This window comes from Hibiscus syriacus, unplaced genomic scaffold, assembly GCF_006381635.1.
Source record: "Hibiscus syriacus cultivar Baekdansim isolate YM2019G1 unplaced genomic scaffold, ASM638163v2 tig00110621_pilon, whole genome shotgun sequence".
Classification (NCBI taxonomy): Eukaryota; Viridiplantae; Streptophyta; class Magnoliopsida; order Malvales; family Malvaceae; genus Hibiscus; species Hibiscus syriacus.
Genome location: NW_024062802.1, coordinates 592616 through 613635, shown reverse-complemented (window position 1 = coordinate 613635; position 21020 = coordinate 592616). Strand labels below are relative to the sequence as shown.

Genomic DNA, 21020 nt, shown 5'->3' with positions numbered 1-21020 from the left:
TTATAAAGTAGTTTTTAATTTGTAGTATAGAGAAATAAACACAAAAATAATATAAAAACAAAATTTGAACATTTTGGTTATAAGAACAATAACTCAATAAGTAGTTAGATTAGTTGAGGAAATTCAGTTGTTTCAACGATTTTACTATAAAAACTGACGTGGCAATAACGATTTTTACAGTAAAAACTGACGTGGCAATAATAAAAAACTCAACATTTTGCAGCCGTTACCGATAAGCAACTTATATATATTGTATTTTAAAAAAAAAATTATATTCGTTGATATTCAGATTTTATGTTGATATTTCATATATAGTGTTTTTTTCTTTTGTTATTATTTAAAAAAAAAATTATATATAACTACGAATCAAATGATTTTAGTAGTTAAGAATTTTTTTTTAAGTTCCTTGTTCGAACACCATAATGTTATATTCCCCAACCTATCTGAGGAAGATTTTTCTTCTTGGTTTGGGGGGGGGGACTCATTCCAACACCTTACCAATAATTAAAAATAACAATATTATCAATAAATAATAATTATCAATAAACAGTATTTTATAACAGTAAATTGTATTTAAAACAACCTGGTCGCAATAGAAAATAATATTAATAAATTTATGATTGATATCATCGTATACTGAAATTTAAGATTTTATATAATCTTTATTAATATTTATTTATTTTTTTAAAAAAATTAATTAGTGTGAGTTTAGAGATTATTTTTTATATTTTGTAAGTTCAATGGGAGTAAAGACCCAATCTAAATTAATTGATCAATAGATTAAATATCAGTGATTAATTAAAAAAATTGGAGTAAAAGGATGAATGGACTTGGTCCTACACTTTATAATCTCTAAAAATAAAATTTAGTATATATTTTTTTAACGAAGTAAGACCGAGACGATGGGGGAGAAACAGTGAGCGGGAGGATTCAAGACCGGGTCACACTCCACTTGGCAGAGCACCGGGTTTAGGCAAATTCAACGGTCAAACTTTCAAACGGCCCTTTGCTCTTCTCTTTTAGGACGCGTCGCCATTTCTGCTTCTTCCCAACTTTGACTCCTTGACCCTGAAATTACTATATATTCATAACTCGTATAGTTCTATTATATTTTTCATTGTAATTATATATAATTTATTTTATATTTGTATAAATAATTAATAATTAATAATAAAATCAACTGAATTTTAATTTAATTAATGTCTTATGAAGACCCAATATATGTATCTGGACAAAAGGATGCAGCCAAAATAGAATGACAAGTAAGCCCACGTCAAACCCCTATTTATTGTATTGACAAAACAAGTTGAGGATTGGATGTCATCGGCAAAACGCCCATTAAAAGACCCACAATATTTAATCTGGGAATATATGATACGAGGAAGATAGTTTGAATGTTAACTTATTTTCCCGAGAAACAGTCATGGTTGTTTCCAAGTCGGAGTAGAGGAAAGTCGTTGAGGAAGAAAATGGACAGGAAAAATCTTGCTAAAACAACTCATTGGGCTGCCGACATCTTTGGTACAAGACAAGTCTTGGGAATATGCCAATGTTACAAACTACCCAAAAACCCTCTCACCAATCATACAACATGTTGGCACTATCTCATGCGTGGGCATGGTTAGGAAAGACCGAAAGAGAATTAGGAGATTTGGGTGATTTTTCTTATTTTATTAATAATATATACTTATTTTGTAAGCATAATTATTTAAATTTAAATTTTATAAAAAAATAATATTTTTTTATCATTAAAGTCATTCGATGAATTTAAATTTTTATTATTATTAGATTAGAAGAAGTCGTCTTGGTGTGATATTAATAATAAATTTTTTCTTTGCACTATATATAGTAGATAAATGTTAGCACAAGTTAAATTGTACAAGGAAAAGACACATGTATATGTTATTTAATTACTTATTGAATATATATTTAAATTATTAATTTTAAATACTTAAAAATTAATATATAAATAATGTAAATTTATATAAAAATAATAATTCTTTATATTATTTAAATATTAAATAATACTCGCGATAAGCTATCGACCGAGCATTAATTTACAACGCTCATATTTCAAGTTAAAGTTGATTCCTTTTTCTCTTATGAGGAAAATGTTAATAAAAAATAAATCCATATTTTTTTCTAATTTTTTATTTGAATTTTTTATTTTGTATTTAAATAATTTATTATGATTTTAAATAATATTTAATAAGATTTTCTCCTAAATTTATAACACTTATATTTGAATATACGACTTTCAAAATATCTTAGGAACAAATATATCAAAGAGAAGTCGATCACAGTTGGGAGTTATCCTACTTATTCCTCAAAAGCACTGCAACGAATCTATTCTTTCCGTATGCTAATTTCTTTATTATTAAGAAAATAATACGGCTTGAAACTTGAAAGTTTGTAACTTTCCTTTGTTCCGAAGTCTTTGTCACGAATAGCCAATCCTCTTCTACACGAATTTACCAAAACATCCGTTCAAATCAACTATACTATGCGTACCCAACATACGCATTTTGAATGCTCTCAACTAGTTAATTTTGAATTAAAATATTATATTAATGATGATATTAATAAAATTAACATTAGTTTTATACAACATTAAAAATATCAAAATTAAATTCATATAATTTAATTTTGAGTAATACATCATTTCCTTATTCATTATATTAAATATTACTTTTTAATAAATATCATATTATAATAAGATAATTAGATTATTTATCAACAATGATGGAACCAAAACCGTCAGATCACTTTGATGTGTAAAAGACAGCATAGAACCGACTCACCTCTCATCATTCCAAAATCACGTGACTCAGGGACATTTAAGTCATTCACAATTTCCAAGTCCTAATTGAAAAAGAATGTACCCAAAGATAGGAGCCAATCTTATTGGTTATCCAAAACGCAAACCACCGCCAAACGACGCCGCATTTCTTCCTCTCCTTCCTTTGGTCCCATCAGATATTTCCTTGGAATTATCACTCCCTCTTCCCCAAAAAAGTCGTATCCTCCTCTTCTTCACAGTTACATACACTCGATTTATCATTGATCAACTAAAAGAAACACTTTCTTTTTTAAATTCAGTAACCGACTCGTTTAACTCAGTGACTCATCTACGAAACTGAGTCCGGTGTTTAGAGGTTTTTCTTTGGTGACGCGTCGTGAGTTTTTTTGTTCTCTTTGAAGTGATAAGATTCAAGAAACTGAAAAGATAGCAAAATGGATCGAGCTGGGCCGGCTATGGATATGCCGATCATGCACGACAGTGACCGTTACGATTTCGTTAAAGATATCGGGTCGGGTAATTTTGGAGTCGCCCGGCTTATGAGGGATAAGGTTACTAAAGGGCTCGTTGCTGTCAAGTACATCGAGAGAGGCGATAAGGTTAGATTAAATTTCCCCCCCTCCAAATTCATAAACAGTAACTTTCCTTTTTCTTTTTGTTTCTTCGATTTCGGTCTATTTATGGAAATAAAGTTCTGTTTGGATAATAACGGCAGTTATACTTATCGAATTTTCAACTACTTAACGATTTTTTTTTCTTTTCAATTTTTAATATTGTATTAACTGCATTATTTATAATTATATATATTTGTGGTGTTGTACAGATAGATGAAAATGTTCAAAGGGAGATTATTAATCATAGATCATTGAGGCATCCTAATATTGTTAGATTTAAAGAGGTAAGGTTAATTAATTACATTTTTATTTCTTTAAACCTGAAAGTATTTTGGTGTTTTAAGTAATAATTATGGAAAATGTTAATTTTAGGTTACTTTAACACCTACTCATCTTGCCATTGTTATGGAATATGCATCTGGAGGTGAGCTTTTCGAGCGGATTTCTGCTGCTGGTCGATTCAATGAGGATGAGGTTTCATTTTCTTGTATTTTTCGTTATTTTAAATCCTATCATTTTTCCCCCTCTTTTGTTTATGCATTCATTTGTTTTGGTGCAGGCTCGCTTCTTCTTCCAACAGCTTTTATCCGGTGTTAGTTATTGCCATGCAATGGTAGTTTTAGTTTATCCATTCCTTTTTTCCCCCATGAATTATGTGTTGGATATGGGACAGTTTCTAACTGAAGAAAACTTTTATTACCTGGGATAATAATCTTATTAGAAAATTTTAAAAAGAATGAATGTAAGTTGAACACATATCCATATCTGATACAATAAAACCCGAGTAACATCAGTGTTACTATAATTTGTTTTTGCTCATCAAAATGATTTCTGTCTTGATGAAGCAAGTATGCCACCGTGATTTGAAGTTGGAAAACACTTTATTGGATGGAAGTCCAGCTCCCCGGCTTAAGATTTGTGATTTTGGGTATTCAGAGGTATACATTGCTCGAACCCTTTGTTGTTCTCCTCTCATTCGATGAGGTTCATGGCTCTACATTCTATAATGTGAGACATTTGGAGTTATGTTCTTCGGCGATCTTTTTTTACTTCCATATTGGATTATGATAATTATTCTTTGCTTAAAGAAATCTTGTCTTGGTTTAGTTCCATTGAAGCCTTAGCTTCCATTTACATTTGTACATGAAGTAGCCTGTGAATTTGTCGGTTATGTAAGATCTTTGTTATACTTATTTGTTTAATTGTGGTTTTTTTCAGTCTTCGGTTCTTCATTCACAACCAAAGTCCACTGTCGGAACTCCTGCATACATTGCTCCCGAGGTATTCCTAAGGCAAGAGTACGATGGCAAGGTATACTTACAAGCTAGTTCAAATCAGTTTAGAATTCACATGTAATTCCTGGTTAAGATATAAAGAGGTAGATCTTATATGGGTTGATCACCGTGTTCTAGTTTTGTGTCCGAGTGAAATAAAATCAAATATGTGGTTTTAACCCCTCATTTGATTTAAAACTTTGGTTTACTATTCATTTCCCGTAGGATGACAGTTGTGGCAGTTTTTTTTAATAGTTGCAGCAGTCCTTTAACTAGGAGGCACGGTACAATAGATCATTGCTCTACTTATGTGTAATGTGAAGTTTTGTTAGATGGATCTGGTTCTTATGGCCCATATTGGTTAAGTGTTGGTGGTTAGATTAGGTTGCTTAGGTTTTTCACTTCTGCAAATTTTGACAAGATCTTGAATGGTCGATAAGCTTGTCGATATTCAAATGCACACAAAAGAAAACTAGAGGGAGTTTGTGTGGCTCTCTCTGGAGATCTACTTTTAAGCAATTGTACGCTCGTTCATGTTGATGTTGGAATATGAAAATATGTGAAAATGTGTTGCTGATTTTATCTTGTGATACCAGATTGCGGATGTATGGTCATGTGGGGTTACCTTGTATGTAATGCTTGTTGGGCAATACCCTTTCGAGGATCCCGATGAGCCAAAAGACTTTCGGAAGACTATACAAGTATGCCATAAGTTCTTGTTATAGTTTTACTCTCATTTTTTTCCTTCCCAAATGATCTATTGTTAATTTCATTTATTGATTCACGCAGAGAATTCTAAGTGTCCAGTACTCCATTCCGGATTCTGTCCAAATATCTCCCGAATGTCGACATCTGATTTCAAGGATTTTTGTTGCAGATCCTGCAGCTGTGAGTATTTCCTCCGAGGAATTCTCAGTGTCTTCATTGCGTTTTTTCATTTTGTGGTAAACTTCTGGCAACTACCATGATTCTGACTGATAATGAGCCTTTTGTGTAACAGAGAATTACGATCCCGGAAATCAGAAATCACGAGTGGTTCTTGAGGAATCTCCCTGCTGATCTGATGGATGAAAACACAATGGGAAACCACTTTGAGGAGCCTGATCAACCTATGCAGAGCATGGATACGATCATGCAGATTATAGCCGAGGCCACCATTCCCGCTGCTGATGCCCCTGGCTTAAATCACATGTTAGACAGCCTTGATGATGAGGAAATGGATGACATTGATTCCGAATCTGAACTCGACATCGATAGCAGCGGGGAGATAATTTATGCAATGTAACATAAATAAAACAGGTTCCATGATTTTTGGTCATATCGAAGCATGAAGACATAGCTGCAGAGAATCTATGCTAGTGTCAGGTAAGTATCAGAGATTAAGAGACTATTGAAGTGCACAATGCTGTTTTCGACTTGTCACGGTCGATCAAGTCCGTCGCGCTCATGGAAGCTTTATACGAATCAGTTGAAGAAATCAATATTTAATACTACTTTACGAGGGAGGATCATTAGGGGAAAAAAGATTTCAATCTTTAATGATCATCTCCCAACTTTCAAATACCGATCCCATCAAACTCGTGTTTATCTGTATCTTGGCATTGATCATCTTGCACTATTTTGGCGTATCATAGTTGGATTCAATTCTAAGTAAAACTATCACATTAACATATAGTTTATTACATAATTATTAAGTAAAACAAGTAAATATGAAATTTTAGAATATATATATTTAAAATTAAATGTTTATATCAATCCAAAAGTTATATAATAAAAGTATTTAACCACAATTACGTTTTTCGTATTGGATCTATCTACGTTCCGATCTTCAAGAATAGCATGGATGGAGAATCTAAGGAACCCAGCACCGATGGGGCGGTGCGTCATGGAAATCCGTGTGGTTCCCACCTGTTTTGGGTTGCTCGGTTCCCAAAGCTACAAAATTATGGAACATGAAGACCAATTTGTTTTAGGTATGCATGTGCGGCTGGTTAGGTTATAAAATTTATAATAAATGCGAAAAGGTTAGGTTAGAAGGGCTACAATATTAAGGGTTATTTTAGTCTTTTTCATAAAATCTGGTGGAAGTTGTTTACTAATATTATCTCATGACAATACCGTCAATGTTATTGTTAATTTTGTATGATTGATTATTAAAATGGAATCAGACATAATAGGCCTATAAACGAACCGAACGTACACGAACGAAGGTATGTTTATGTTCGTTCATTTAATAAATAAACGAACATAAACGAACACGAACATAAACGAACAAATTTTTTTTTGTTCATGTTCGTTTATTAAGGAATATAACTTGTTCATGTTCGTTCATTTAATAAATAAACGAACATAAACGAACACGAACATAAACGAACACGAACATAAATGAACACGAACATAAACGAACATAAACGTTGGAGACCCTACCTTCCATTGTTCTTTCATGAAAAATAGTCGACAATGCAAATCAACCAAATCTACAGTGATAAATAGCGTAAGAGCTTATTAGCAGTGATGAAATGTTTGAAGATATCAAATATTTCGATCGATCTTTTAAAGATATTAAATGATTCACACGACTTTAATTTAACGCTATAACATTTATCTTAGTGTTCCATGATTACATATGAACAATCATTTTCCGCTACTACACTCTTTTTCAGAAATTGCATAGAAACCTTTGTTTTGTTTTCTGGCAAATTTTATATATTTTTCTTTTTACTGATGCCCATATACTTCCGATTTTTACCTTTATCTTTCCATCTATTTCTAGAAAGAAGTATTATGTTTTCTTGAGTTTTAGATGTGAAGATACCCACAATAACTTTACGTATCAACTATTAAGTCAAATAAAACAGAGAAAGAGATAAAAACAGACATGTAAAACTTCATATTGCACTATAATATAACTTGTTTTGAATCTTTCAGAGATCGTCTCCACTCTCCAGTGAACAATAAAATTTGGGGGAAAAAGGGGGAAAATGAATATAAGTGCGAGGTGCCTTACATGTTAACATATTGGATTTAATCTCCAAATAAAATTGGGTTAATTATGGAGTTGGTCATCAGAATATCAGATTAATATTTTTAAGATACTTACAAATTGGTCACCAAAATTGATTTAAGAAGATTGTGTTAAACATAAATGAATGAACATAAACGAACATAATCGAACGAACATAAACGAACATAACCAAACGAACATAACCGAACGTTCACGAACGTAAATGAACGAACGAGACCTATGTTCATGTTTGTTCATTTAATTAAACGAACAAAAAATCTTGTTCATGTTCGTTCATTTAATAAATAAACGCACATAAACGAACTTCTCGCCGCACGGTTCATGAACGGTTCGTTGAACGTTCAGTTCATTTACAGGCCTAAGACATAATGTTAGATACATTTTTTTTAAATAATTAGATCATTAAAATAGAATTATAAAAATAGATGAGTGATTAAATGTGTAATTTATCCTATTACTTACATAAAGTCTGTTGTGACTAAATGTGTAATTTATCCTATTACTTACATAGTCTGTTGGAATTTCTTTGGATTGCCAGTTTCCGAGAAAGGGGAAGAACAAGTACAAGTGATAACTGTTCCAAGAAATTGGAAGAACAGTGATCAACATCCGAAATATCATTTTCCCCCTACCAAGTGGAGTATTTATGTTATATAGATTTTAATTATTTTTAATCATTTTAACATTCTGCTAAAGAGTAAAAGGTGAAACAATAAGTGAGAATAAACATATAGCTGGAAGCAATTATACTAACGCGGTAACGCGTGGCGCCGTTAATTATTACTAGTTTAAAAGCAAGGCCACCGCCATTCCACTCGACCAAGATCTGGTGTTGTTTAGCTTTGGTTTTTGACTTGAAAATACCTCGCATTCCAGGGAGTCTCTAACCAGGTAGCTTTCTCTTTTCAGCCAATAATGGCAATGTCTTCTGATAACAACCCGTTTTCTAGTTTTGCTTAATTAGCAGTTCTTTGATTTCAGGGTATAAAAAGAGAAAATGGGGAAATCAGTGATTCTCCATTTGGTTTTGGCTGTTTTGGGTGTGTCCCTGGTGAATGCTGAAGACCCTTACTTGTATTTCACTTGGACTGTCACTTATGGTACTCGTTCCATTCTTGGAGTTCCCCAACAGGTTGGTGTAAAATCTAAAAAAGTAATGTGCTTTTGATTCTGATTTTCTAAAGTTCTCATCGTTTGTTCTTGTGTGAAGGTTATCCTTATCAATAATCAGTTCCCTGGACCAAAACTTGATGTGGTGACTAATAACAACATCATCTTGAATCTCATTAACAAGCTTGACCAGCCTTTCTTGTTGACATGGTAAGCATTTGTTCTTTGCATTGAGATCCTGAGTTTCTTGCTGATCCATGAATCTGGGAAATGAAGGGAAGAACCAAGATTTGTCTTTAAAATTTTCCATTTTTTTTCTTGCAACAGGAATGGGGTCAAGCAAAGGAAGAATTCATGGCAGGATGGGGTTTTGGGGACCAATTGTCCTATCCCTCCAAACTCAAACTATACCTACAAGTTCCAGGCCAAGGATCAGATTGGATCCTACAATTATTTCCCATCAACATTGATGCATAGAGCTGCTGGAGGATTTGGAGCACTCAATATAATCCATAGGAGTGTGATCCCTATACCTTATGCAGTCCCAGCAGGAGATTTCTCTTTACTTGTTGGTGACTGGTTCAAGACCAACCATAAGGTTAGTCTTCTTCACAGTTACGTTTTTTTCTTTCTACCTGTAAGTTACAAATTGCTTACTTGTCATTCATTCTTGCCATGCCAAATGTATGTTATAGGATATGAGAATCTAGGTAGACATATGTCTACATCTATGTTGCTTGAACTTGGGTGCAGGTGTCCGGCATGAAAATGTGTATGACATGGGTGTCGAGCACTGATATTTTTGGAAAAAAATGAAGAGTCAGAGTAACAAAGGTCTACATGATCAGCTCTGGGGATTGAGGAGTGAATTTTATTTGTAATTTTGTTCATATTCTCCCAAGAAAGAGCTGATAGTCAGTTAAAGCATGTTTCTTGACGTGGATCCCCATTGCTAGCATTTTCCATGAAACTAATAGTTTGTTCTTCGTTTTCATTTAGGCAAATCTTTGTGCTCATCATATATTGTTTTCTGGTTTTCAGACATTGCAGCAATCTTTGGACGCAGGCAACCCTCTGCCCTTCCCTGACGGTATCCTTATAAATGGCCAAACTCGAACATCCTTTGGTGGAGATCAAGGTCATCATTACCTTCAAGTCATGTTGCCTTATCATTATTTTATAATGAATCAAGTTTTGTCGCTTACTTCATAGCGTATTATTAATTCATGCAACAAATTTCTGGTGTTTCAGGCAAAACTTACATGTTCAGGATCTCAAATGTTGGATTATCCACCTCACTCAATTTTAGGATCCAGAATCATAAAATGAAGCTAGTTGAGGTCGAAGGATCTCACGTAATTCAGAATTTATATGATTCTCTTGATGTACATGTTGGCCAATCCGTAACCATCTTAGTTACCTTGGACCAGCTGCCAAAGGACTACTACATCGTTGCATCCACACGATTTACAAAAACTGTTCTCACTGCAACCGCGCTGTTGCACTACACAAACTCGAATGCCCCAGTTTCCGGACCTATTCCAGCTGCTCCTGCAAATCAATTTGATTGGTCAATGGATCAGGTGAGAACATATAGGTACTAGTCCATGGAGATCATATGATTCTTTCTTAAAATCATTTTAAGACTAAAAAAACAATCTTATTTAATTTGTTTTTCTTCATTTTCTTGAAGGTGGAATTTGACATCAAATGCAGCCAGGCCTAATCCTCAGGGTTCATTCCATTACGGGCAGATAACACCAACTAAGACTTTTGTCTTGGCCAACTCAGCATCTTCAATAAACGGGAAGTTGCGTTATGCAGTGAATGGCGTCTCCTATATAAATCCCGATACACCTTTGAAGCTTGCTGATCATTTTAACATCCCTGGAGTTTTTAGCACGAATTCCATCAGTGCAGTTCCTTCAGGTCGTGCTGCAACTGTAGCTACCTCTGTTATGGCAACTTCTCTCCATGATTACATTGAAGTTGTCTTTCAGAACAACGAAAACACCATGCAAGCTTGGCATCTCGATGGTTATGATTTTTGGGTTGTTGGGTTAGTTACAATGCTTGCTTTGTTTGTTCGATGGTTTGCTTTGCTGTATAGGTTCTAATGTTTATATTACTATATACACAGTTTTGGCTCGGGGCAGTGGACGCCAAACAGTAGAAAGAGCTACAATCTAGTCGATGCTCTTACAAGACACACTACTCAGGTAACCCACATCGTACCAAATACAAATCATTTCCCTTTTATCGATCCTCGCTATGAGGTCATGCCTTTATATCAGTGATAATTACCATGGATCACTCGTGTTCTTGAGGAGCCATAGTTCTCACGTTTTAAGTTTCGGTTTGGTGAAAAATGATTATTTCAAATAATGTAATGTTTGAAAGATAGTATTACCTATTTTCTGTTATTCTTTTCTGGCAGGTTTATCCGAATTCTTGGACAGCCATTTTCGTCTCCTTGGACAACCAAGGTATGTGGAATATGAGGTCTACATTATGGGACAGGCAATATCTTGGACAGCAGTTCTACCTTAGAGTCTGGAATCCAGTTCACAGCCTTGCTAATGAATATGATCTTCCCAATAATGTTCTCCTCTGCGGCAAAGCTGTCGGACGTCACCTGTAGTTTGATTACAGGTGACTACGATTAAGCCTTTGGTAACCGCCCTTTTTCCGGTCATGATAGTTTGACTGCGGAGAAATATATAGATGATAGAAAAGAGAGGATAGAAATTGTTGTCTTAGAAACATTAGATAAAATTATGCATTCCATTGTGTAGACACCCGATTTTGTCCGAGTCTACAAAAATATTTTATTATATTATATTTATTTATTATGATTATTATGATTATTATTATTTTATTTATTATTATTTTATTATTTTTATAGGCTCCACACTCAATAACCCTGATTTAGTGAGATTCAGAAAATAAATCAACATTTTGAGTCCTATTAAAACACTAAAATTAACGTATTTAAGTCCTATTGAAACACTAAAATCGAAGCATTTGAGTTCAAGTAGGACTCTAAATCTGAGCTAAAAATAGGTTTCTTTAGACTATAAATAGACTCAAGTATCAAGAGGAAAGGAAAAGAGAAAAACGTGAAATCAAAATCAAAGGAAGAGGCAACGATTTAAAAAAACTGAGGGAAGAAAAGGACAAAAAATAAGCGTGGAGGATCCAAAGTCAGTATCTAAAAGCACGAAGAGTGACAGAGCATTTTCATTACAAATACAGTTTCTCTACACGTAAAACATGAGAGATGTAACAATTTTTGACTTGTTCTTTTTATTTCATTTTTTATTTATTTACTTTATATATATATATATTTCATTTTCTCTTAATTTTAATATTTTTTATTTCTTTTTACATTGTTATATATATATATATATTTATTTATTTATTCATTTTTTATTAATATTATTATATTAATATTTTTTATTATTCTTTTCTCATATTTATTTTCATTTTTACAATCCAACACTTTTGACTTTTTAGGGATATTTTTAATCGATCAAAAATAATTAATTCAAATTGAATTTTTAAATTTCAATTTAAATTTTGATTTTCGCGATTAAGACAACCGATGAATTAATTGGTACCGAAAGGGCGGTTTAAGGGTGATAATCCTTCCTTGACCGTAACCGACTCCCGAACCCGACACGTTTCTGGTACAACGCAGATCAGATAAGATGGTGTCCGACCTACCTAAATTCGTTTTAAATGGTCGGTGGCGACTCCAATTCATTTAATCTAAGTCGAAGCTCAATTTCGGGGCCCAAACGAAAGACGGTCCCGACACATTGGATTATTGTATTACGAAAAAACTGAGGTTTTATAAAATTTTAAACCATATGGATCAAGCAGTTGCAAGTATTGCTTGCAACTGTCGATACATACATACATACATACATACTTTGTAAGAACTATCTATGGTCCAGCGCTACATGTTCAAATCAAATACGGAAGTGATATTTCTATGGTCAAGCACTACTTGTGTGGAGGATATCAAATCAAATCAACACCAACGACGATGGCCAAAGAAAACAGAGACGGCTTATCCAATAATCACTAAAAACAACTTCAATTCATTGGTTTGATCCAACCTTTTTTTCTTCCATGACGTTGACAGTAGAAATTCCTCTTAGATAAATCCCCTTGCAATAATAATTGAAGCAACTAACAGAGAAGATATTGCGATAAAAAACAGTGAACTATGGCACACTTTGTTCTAATTCATGGTATGTGCCATGGAGCTTGGTGTTGGTACAAGGTTGTCTCGTTGCTCAAATTGTCCGGTCACCATGTCACTCCATTGGACCTCGGCGCCAGTGGAATCAACCCGAAGCAGCTCGGCGAGCTGGTTTCGGTATTGGATTATGCGCAGCCGTTGATGGAATTCATGGCCTCTTTGCCTCAACACGAGAAAGTGATACTAGTGGGACATAGTTATGGTGGAGTTATCATTTCTTTAGCCATGGAAAGCTTCCCCACCAAAGTGTCGGCCGCTGTTTATCTCACAGCTTTTATGCCAAATCACCATTCTCCTATTGCAACCCGAGTAGCCGAGGTAAAAACATGAACACAGTTGTGTGTGTGCGTTTTTTATGGATTTGTTTTTGGTCGGACTTAAACTTGTTGGTTGAATGTTTGTGGGAGTTAGTACTTCAAAAGGGTCATGGAGGAGCCGATCATGGATTTCGAGCTATTGTTTGAAGACGGGTCAGAAAATCCACCAACTCATGCCATGTTCGGACCAAAATACATGGCGGCAATGGTTTATCAACTCTCACCAAAAGAGGTCAGTCATCTCAGCTGCATAAGATGCTTTATAATTCGTACTCAAATATAAAATTATGCGCCCGTCACTCGTTCGTGACGCGGATACTAAGTTTGTGTTGGAATTTATAGGACATAGAACTGGCCATAACGTTGTTGAGACAAGGAAAGTGGTTCATGAAAGATTTGTCCAAGGAATCCCTGCTGACGAAAGAGAATTTCGAGTCGGTCAATCGGGTTTATATAGTTTGCAAAGATGATTTGCTGATCAAAGAAAGCTTGCAGAAATGGTACATCGAAAATAGCCCACCAGCAGATGTGAAGTTCATAGATGGAGCCGATCATATGCCCATGTTTTCCCAGCCCCACCAGCTCTGCAAATGTCTCCAACAAGTTGCTGACAAATATAACTGAACTTTTCACCGAGCCTACTTTGTAATCAATAAACAAAACAAGGTGTTCAACTCTCCTTTAATCTAATTAGTTCACCCTCTCATCTTTATATCATGTACGGAATTAAATCTTTTAAATTTTGAAATCATAATGTATAAAGAATAAAATAATTTTCGACTAATTGGTTCATGTTTTAATAAATAAAATAGGACATGTCATACAGGTAAATTTATGTGTTTAATATTTTTATTATTATTTTATGATTGTTTACTCATCATTATCATATGATACTTAAAACAAGATTAATTTGTTAAACTATAATTTACAAAGAGAAGAAAGAAGAAATGAAAAGGAAAAAACCCCCGATTATTTTATCAATAATTTATAACTTTTAATAAATAAAATGAGTTTAAGAAATGTAATCAATTTCATATGCATAAATGATTCATAGATGGAGCCGATCATATGGTCATGCTTTCCAAGCCCCACCAGCTCTGCAAACATCTCCAACAAGTTTCTGAGAAATATAAATGATTCATCAATCAGATAGTTCAACCTATCATCTTTACGAGATAGTATATATTATGTACGAATTATCTTAGTTTGGCCACAATACACACACACGAATACATGCATGCATAGCTCAACTTTATAGCTTCCACTCATTGGATAGAAGGGCCAATTTATTCATCCATTGCCTTTATAAGAAATGCAGTCTCCATAGCTGACTCTTTGCACTGAAGATATCTATTTTCCTCTACTATATCTGTCAATAGATTAAGTAGTATGGGATGTTTAGGGTCATAGATTGTTTGTTCCCGAACTCGAGCGACCCATTTTGCCGCTTCCCATACCCCAAACCTGAAAAAATGTTAAGCAGAAAGGCATCAATGCCTACTTCAATTACAAGGGAAAAAGATATAATCAACTAGAAGACTGAATGCAGTACGAATTGTCGATGGCATGTTTCTCCTTTAATATCTGTTTTAAAGGCAGAGGGAACAACTTTGTAGCCATCTTACAGCATACACACACAGATGGTCTTTGATCAAGTAATGAATTTCCGAAATCCAAAGTGATCTATATGCTGTTATTCAATCCTATTCCACCCATTTTGGACCTTTTTTGTCCCTAGTTAAGCACATAAGTTTGATAAATATTGATAAAGTTTATGCATCCCTTGTTCTCTAGATGGCATACCTTTTTTGTTGATCAATGTCACAAAACTGTAAGTTCAGATAACCGGAAAAAGCACGGTTAACGAGAAGGCTACTTACCTTGTGTTGAAAGATGAGGAGACTAACAGCGCTGGATAAAGAGCATCTTTCTGGATATTGTCATAGGGAGAAAATTTCCGAATGGCATAAAACTCATCAACATCCCCAGGGTAACCAAATTCTTCATAATCAGTGGCCGTGAGAGGTAAAATGGGGTATAGCAGAGTGTTGGTTGCATCTAAAAATGGAACCTGAAACAAATAAAAGATAAAATGAATTCGCCTAGAATTATTAAAAAAAAAAGCTCATACCCATATAAAATTCTAAACTACCTAGTACCATATATCTTCAAAAAGGATGCAAGCAAATTAAGACTATGTAGCAAGTATGGTTGAGCAGACACAAAAGCCATAGAGAGATTTGTCATACCTTCAAAACTGCAGCACGGAATAAACCTGGGAAGCAATTGATGACGGAGGCAACCAGGAGTCCTCCAACACTATATCCCCAACCAGCAAGCTTGTTTTCTTGCACAATCTCTTTTTCAATAAGGTACTTTGCACAAGATATGTAATCTCTAACTGAATTTTGTTTCTTTGTGCGTCGGCCATCATGGTGCCACTTCTTACCACCGCCACCACCGCCTCTGCAGAACATACCATCCATAAACCAAGAAACAAAGTGGCATGCAAATATTAAAAACGACAACAATTCATAAAATAATATAAAACTGAATAGTGCTACAGAAAGGTGAAGGTAAGGATAGCCCGGAAGAATTACTATAATAATAACAAAAAACAAACCTTACATCAGCATAAGCAATAATCCAACCCCGATCAAGGAGGCTTTTCAACTCACTACGACACCTTTTATCAAGTATTTCACCATAAGCTCCATGTCCATGAAGCAAGCCGGGGCTTTGATTATCCTTTCTATTTTTGTGCGAGTAAACAATAGTTAAAGGAACCATTGTCCCATCAAAAGAAGAGACATTGTGATGTTCACAAGCATAAAATTCAGAGAGGTCATTCCACAAGTTTTTGTCTTCAGATTTGACATCATTCATAGAAGAAAATTTCACATTTGTTGTCTTTTCAGCAATGGCTGAAGACAATGCAGTACCATACAAAATCCGTGTTCTTTCATGAAGCATATTTTGCTGTTGAACAATATCCCACTTCCCATTTGACAAATCATAATCAACCACCGCATCAGGCATCTGTAAAATTTATACATAAACAACCCTAGAATATCAGTATTGATATTGGAATAATGTAAACATATATGGCAAGAAAACCAAAATAAAATAATAAAAATAAACACTGATAAACAAGATGTGAAAAAAGTAAACTAGTTTTACTTAAGATCGTGATTGAAAATGCTGCCATGTTTCATATTTTTACTCATCCTAGAAGAGAAACATGAACAGTTGCTGCTTGCTGGACCATATTCAAATAAAGCAAATATCAATCCAAACCAAAACAAAAACCTTTGATCTCTAGATTCCATTCAGGAAACAAATCGGTTTAAACAGCTTATTATATTCAAAATTAAAACCCAAATTATAGACAATAGAGGCAACATATCTTCCGTCACTGATAGCAGATATTTAAGCTCAATTAAGCTTTCTTCATTTTCAAATCATGCTTAACATGTTACATGAATCAAAATTCCACAAAATTATTAAGTATAGATGATAAGGGAATAGCCGTGGTCAATTAAGAGCTAAATACTGTTCAGATGGTAGTCATCTACATACCACAGGTGATGATATTGTGAATCGCATGGTTGTGGAGTAGTAGTCATAGTTTGGCCCAGGAGAAATGTTACAAACATGCTTTGGAAGAGGAAGGAAATGAGGTTGAAGCTCTCGCAGATGAACTGCTTGCTGCCATAAAACAAAAGACATGAAGAGAGTATTGTAAAAATCCCTATAATGACAAAGGGCAACAAGGGGTAAAAGAAGAAAGATGAAGTATGAGTGATAAGCACTACACACACACACATATTTCCTACCTTCCCATCAGGCAATCAGAGCAGATTCCGTGATTTCAACCTTCCCTTGTAATAAGAACCAAGTGTGACTTGCAGAAATCAACATCCTCTATGGCCAAGTCTTTAGAATCAATGAATACATTCTGAAGTCCATAAGACATGGGATTACATAAATAATGCAGTGAGCATTGGTAGCATTTAGGCAAGAAATGTCCACATGTATCAGCACTATCATTGTACCTCAGTGCAAAAGGATAAAAAATATGTGCATTATGAACCAGTAGAACGAAAAAAAAAGGAATTAAGGAAGTCGTATAGAAGTCACCCACCTCCCAAATTCTAGGATTGGATGAAGAATCAATAGGGCTTCGAAGAAGATAATGATTATCAATTGTTTGTCCATTCTTGGCTGCATCTGTGAATAAATAGAAGTATCCTTGATGATGCTTGAGAATGCAGTGAACAATACCTTCACTCTCCCAAGCTAATGTCATGCCAGAAAATGGATCAGCTGCATTTATCAGAAAGACCTAAAATATCATAAAGTTTGTTAACACCATTTGATCATATGATCATTTTACAACAATCTAAGCTGACTACAAGCCAATATTGCTCTCCGGATACCTTTGAAAATGTAGGAGAAAATATATTAACTGTCACAAAATGGAAATCTTGTGTGTCTTATGTTTACATAGACATTTTCATCTTTTTCTTCCAGCAGAAAAACATCTTCATCCGTTGATCCAATCATGCTACAGTATATCCTAAACAAAAAAGTCAATTTCCAATTAGCTTTGTAAAATTCATTTGACAACCAAAAAATAATTAATATATAAGTTAACTGGTTATGAAACAAGCAGAGTTTCCACCTATATGGCCTCTTATTCTCATCAGTTATGACATAGAGCAATGCCACCAGAATTCAAATTTCTCACAGATAACTTGAAGTAGTCATTGTCCTTATCATACATGGTGTATGCAAGAAATTTATGATCCGGTGATATCTCCGATAATTCTTCATAAGCATAACCTTTAAACATATTGAGAAAGTAATGTAAACAAAGTCTCAGAAGCAAATAAACAAAGAGGGCAATCTACCATTTTCTGCAATACCTCCAAATCTCTGAGCTTCTTGATTGTAATCAAGCAGCTTCAGCTCAATCCTCTTCCCAGAAGTAAAATCAAATCCATAACTCGGAGACTTATGTGAAATGAACTCCTCGTTCAAGCTCGCCAACCTCCTACATAGCACTGGATATTGCTTCCCTTCTTCCACTCTTCTATAATACAACCTGCACAATTATTTAGATTTCAACTAATACAGCAATTAACGTTCATATGATAAAAAAACAAAAACTGAGCCCCTATGACTACAATCATACATACATCAACACTTCCATTAAAACAAGCATCATACAGTTTGACTTTCCATTAAAGAAAAGCTTAACATTTCGTTCTAGGAGCAAATAAGTACATTGTATTTGACACCTTTTTTAGCATTTTCGTCTAATCAAACCGACTTGTAAGAAGCTAACCAATCCGAACCTAAGAAAACCCGAGGTTTTACTAGACACCCAATTTGACAGATTCTATTTCTTAACAGAAAGTGCTAAAAATGGAAAGTTTGAAGGAAGTACCAGGGACCCCAACGGACTGGAGGCATAGAGAGATCAAAGTTCAAGCGAGAAGCCATCTCGGACTGGAGCTTAGTTTGGAGTCGTTCAGTGTCCGACATGACAGCCTCGGTATACTTCTCCTCTTGTTCCATATACATGTCCATATGTCGCATGGCGACTTTGTCTTGGAGAGAAGACATCCAGGAGTAAGGATCTTCCCAGGTGACATCATGGAAAGTGAATGTTTGTGGTTTTTGAGGGGCTTTTGGAGGCTTCGGTGGGGAAGGTGGGTTTGGGGTTTTGGGGTGTTTGTAGCTATTCGGTGATAGTGGTTGTTTTGGTGCCGGAGGATGGTGGTTGAACGGTGGCGTACGATGGTTGCGAGGTGCCGGATCATTTTGTGATGGGGGTTTTGTGAAGGGTTTTGGAGAAATTTCCTGGCTTTTTTACTAGTTCGGCTTGGGCTTTTTCTTCGTATGTCAAACAAAGCCAACGCAACATGGCTCATTAAATCCAGAGAGTTAATTTCATCATACATCTCAAGATTTTAAATTGGTACAAAAGCTTTAAAAGAATTATAACAGAGCTCTCAAATTATCATTATCATTGTCATTTCAAGCAAATCCTTTTGTTAGTGGTCAAACGAACAATGCTGTCATCAGTCAACTTCAGATAAAATTCACAGCTAACTTAAGAGTATTATGGCCGGTTAATTGTACTGTTTAATTTAAATTTAACGAATTGATGGTAATTAATTTTTATAAATTATAATCTAATTATTAAAAATTGATTAATTACTAACAGTTAACTGCTATTAACGGTTTTAACGGTTCAATAACAAGTTAATTTATTATATGAATGTTTTTTAAAACATAACACATCGTGAAACTTTTAAAGTTGTGGTTAACGTATGAGCATCTAAAATAATAATAGAAAACCCTTAGACATTAAAATATTTTTCGAGATATAATTTTGAAATATAATTAATTAAATATAATTTATTAACGATTAATTGATAGTTAACAATTTATTAAAAATTTATAACTGTAACTAATAATTAATATTTTTAATGATTCGATTAACTGAAATTATTTAATCTAAACAATTGGATTAATTAATTACACGGTTACTGTTAATTTGAACGCCCGTGGATGAAGCACTGGGGTAAGAGGTTGTTCTTAGGCGAATCCGCAATCACTAGTGCAAAAACAGGTTCAGGAGTGCTTTGCAGGCTCTGGTTGGAGGCGATGGACAAGCTCAAGAAAAGTGGATGGAACTCGGGCGATGCTTTCACTTTCCCTTGAAAGAAAAAGAAAAAAAACCCCAGAAAGTCATGAAATCTGTAAATAGGTTGAGTGGTTATCAGTTAATGTATTTCTAAATCGAGTTTGAAAATCTTAGTCTGATTCGATTCCACCACCGTATGAGCATTCGTGAACGAAAAGAAGTTGTTAAGGAAAAATAAAAACAACTTGTTTCACAAATATTAAATTAAAATTAAATATACAAGAAAATTCATGATTTCGGGGCATCAGCCGACAAAATTCCATTAACGATGGAAGTAGCCACCACAACGCCGAGAAACTCGGCTCCCGCCACAGTACCCGCCTGAGCCAACGCGCTAAAACTAACAGCACTTTCAATCCCCTTTTCAGCCGCCTTCAACTCTTTCTCCACCGTAAACATCTCTTTCCCCGCCGTCTCGAGTCCTTCTTTCACGATCTCCACAGCTTCCTCCTCCGCTTTCTTCAGCTTCTTCCTGAAACCGAACAACGGAATATCCTCCGCATTCGACTTCTTCTCTGTAACCGTCAATGCTGTCGAAGTAGTCAGAAAGAACAGAAGTTGCCTCCGGTTCGAAAGATAAACCGCCGGAGCAGGTTTGCTAGCATACGCCTTGAAGGATTGGCCACGGTGCGAAGTGTGCGCACAGTGAACTGAGAGAGAGTGGAGCATAGATGGCGAAATTGTGGACGCCATTTCTGCTCTACTTCAGTCTGATCCTTGGAAATCAAAATATGTGACGCTCAATAATTTTAAAAAACAAATAAAATCTTCTTTTTTTATCTCAATTACGGGAGTACCCTTCATAGCTTTATTTTCTCGAAACGCCGTCGTTCACTTTTCGGTCTTTCGCTCCAACCCCCCCCCCCCCCTTGTGATTTTCATTCTTCCTTTT

General features: G+C 34.8%; 4 protein-coding genes and 1 pseudogene across 4 annotated transcripts; 3 read left to right on the top strand and 2 right to left on the bottom strand.

Annotated features, from left to right (window-relative positions):
* Nucleotides 1-38: 38 nt before the first annotated feature.
* Nucleotides 39-20857, bottom strand: LOC120136144. Its single transcript, XM_039152256.1, has 2 exons — nucleotides 20345-20857; nucleotides 39-69 (listed from the first exon to the last, which is right to left on the bottom strand). Exon 1 carries the CDS (start codon nucleotides 20819-20821, stop codon nucleotides 20357-20359), a length of 465 nt encoding a protein of 154 aa, XP_039008187.1. The 5' UTR covers nucleotides 20822-20857; the 3' UTR covers nucleotides 39-69; nucleotides 20345-20356.
* LOC120136141 (serine/threonine-protein kinase SRK2I-like) lies at nucleotides 2942-5997 on the top strand. The gene is made up of 9 exons (XM_039152252.1): nucleotides 2942-3399; nucleotides 3624-3698; nucleotides 3787-3888; nucleotides 3974-4027; nucleotides 4260-4352; nucleotides 4633-4725; nucleotides 5285-5389; nucleotides 5478-5576; nucleotides 5689-5997. The coding sequence occupies exons 1-9, from the start codon at nucleotides 3235-3237 to the stop codon at nucleotides 5971-5973; spliced, it is 1071 nt and encodes a 356-aa protein (XP_039008183.1). The 5' UTR covers nucleotides 2942-3234; the 3' UTR covers nucleotides 5974-5997.
* LOC120136138 (L-ascorbate oxidase homolog) lies at nucleotides 8569-11467 on the top strand. Its single transcript, XM_039152250.1, has 9 exons — nucleotides 8569-8606; nucleotides 8696-8845; nucleotides 8924-9033; nucleotides 9151-9421; nucleotides 9865-9961; nucleotides 10075-10420; nucleotides 10517-10882; nucleotides 10964-11042; nucleotides 11261-11467. Exons 2-9 carry the CDS (start codon nucleotides 8711-8713, stop codon nucleotides 11462-11464), a joined length of 1608 nt encoding a protein of 535 aa, XP_039008181.1. The 5' UTR covers nucleotides 8569-8606; nucleotides 8696-8710; the 3' UTR covers nucleotides 11465-11467.
* Nucleotides 13011-14116, top strand: LOC120136142 (methylesterase 10-like). The gene is made up of 3 exons (XM_039152253.1): nucleotides 13011-13411; nucleotides 13505-13642; nucleotides 13753-14116. Exons 1-3 carry the CDS (start codon nucleotides 13058-13060, stop codon nucleotides 14032-14034), a joined length of 774 nt encoding a protein of 257 aa, XP_039008184.1. The 5' UTR covers nucleotides 13011-13057; the 3' UTR covers nucleotides 14035-14116.
* LOC120136145 lies at nucleotides 14527-19299 on the bottom strand (annotated as a pseudogene).
* Nucleotides 20858-21020: the final 163 nt, after the last annotated feature.

Excerpts from the sequence above, each read along its gene's own strand:
- LOC120136144 (XM_039152256.1), bottom strand. The coding sequence starts at position 20,821 with ATGGCGTCCACAATTTCGCCATCTATGCTCCACTCTCTCTCAGTTCAC.
- LOC120136142 (XM_039152253.1), top strand. The coding sequence starts at position 13,058 with ATGGCACACTTTGTTCTAATTCATGGTATGTGCCATGGAGCTTGGTGT. Across the intron at positions 13,412-13,504 it reads TTGCAACCCGAGTAGCCGAG|TACTTCAAAAGGGTCATGGA; the intron begins GTAAAAACATGA and ends TGTGGGAGTTAG. Across the intron at positions 13,643-13,752 it reads ATCAACTCTCACCAAAAGAG|GACATAGAACTGGCCATAAC; the intron begins GTCAGTCATCTC and ends TGGAATTTATAG.
- LOC120136138 (XM_039152250.1), top strand. The coding sequence starts at position 8,711 with ATGGGGAAATCAGTGATTCTCCATTTGGTTTTGGCTGTTTTGGGTGTG. Across the intron at positions 9,422-9,864 it reads GGTTCAAGACCAACCATAAG|ACATTGCAGCAATCTTTGGA; the intron begins GTTAGTCTTCTT and ends TCTGGTTTTCAG. Across the intron at positions 9,962-10,074 it reads ATCCTTTGGTGGAGATCAAG|GCAAAACTTACATGTTCAGG; the intron begins GTCATCATTACC and ends CTGGTGTTTCAG.
- LOC120136141 (XM_039152252.1), top strand. The coding sequence starts at position 3,235 with ATGGATCGAGCTGGGCCGGCTATGGATATGCCGATCATGCACGACAGT. Across the intron at positions 4,028-4,259 it reads TTAGTTATTGCCATGCAATG|CAAGTATGCCACCGTGATTT; the intron begins GTAGTTTTAGTT and ends GTCTTGATGAAG. Across the intron at positions 4,353-4,632 it reads GTGATTTTGGGTATTCAGAG|TCTTCGGTTCTTCATTCACA; the intron begins GTATACATTGCT and ends GGTTTTTTTCAG.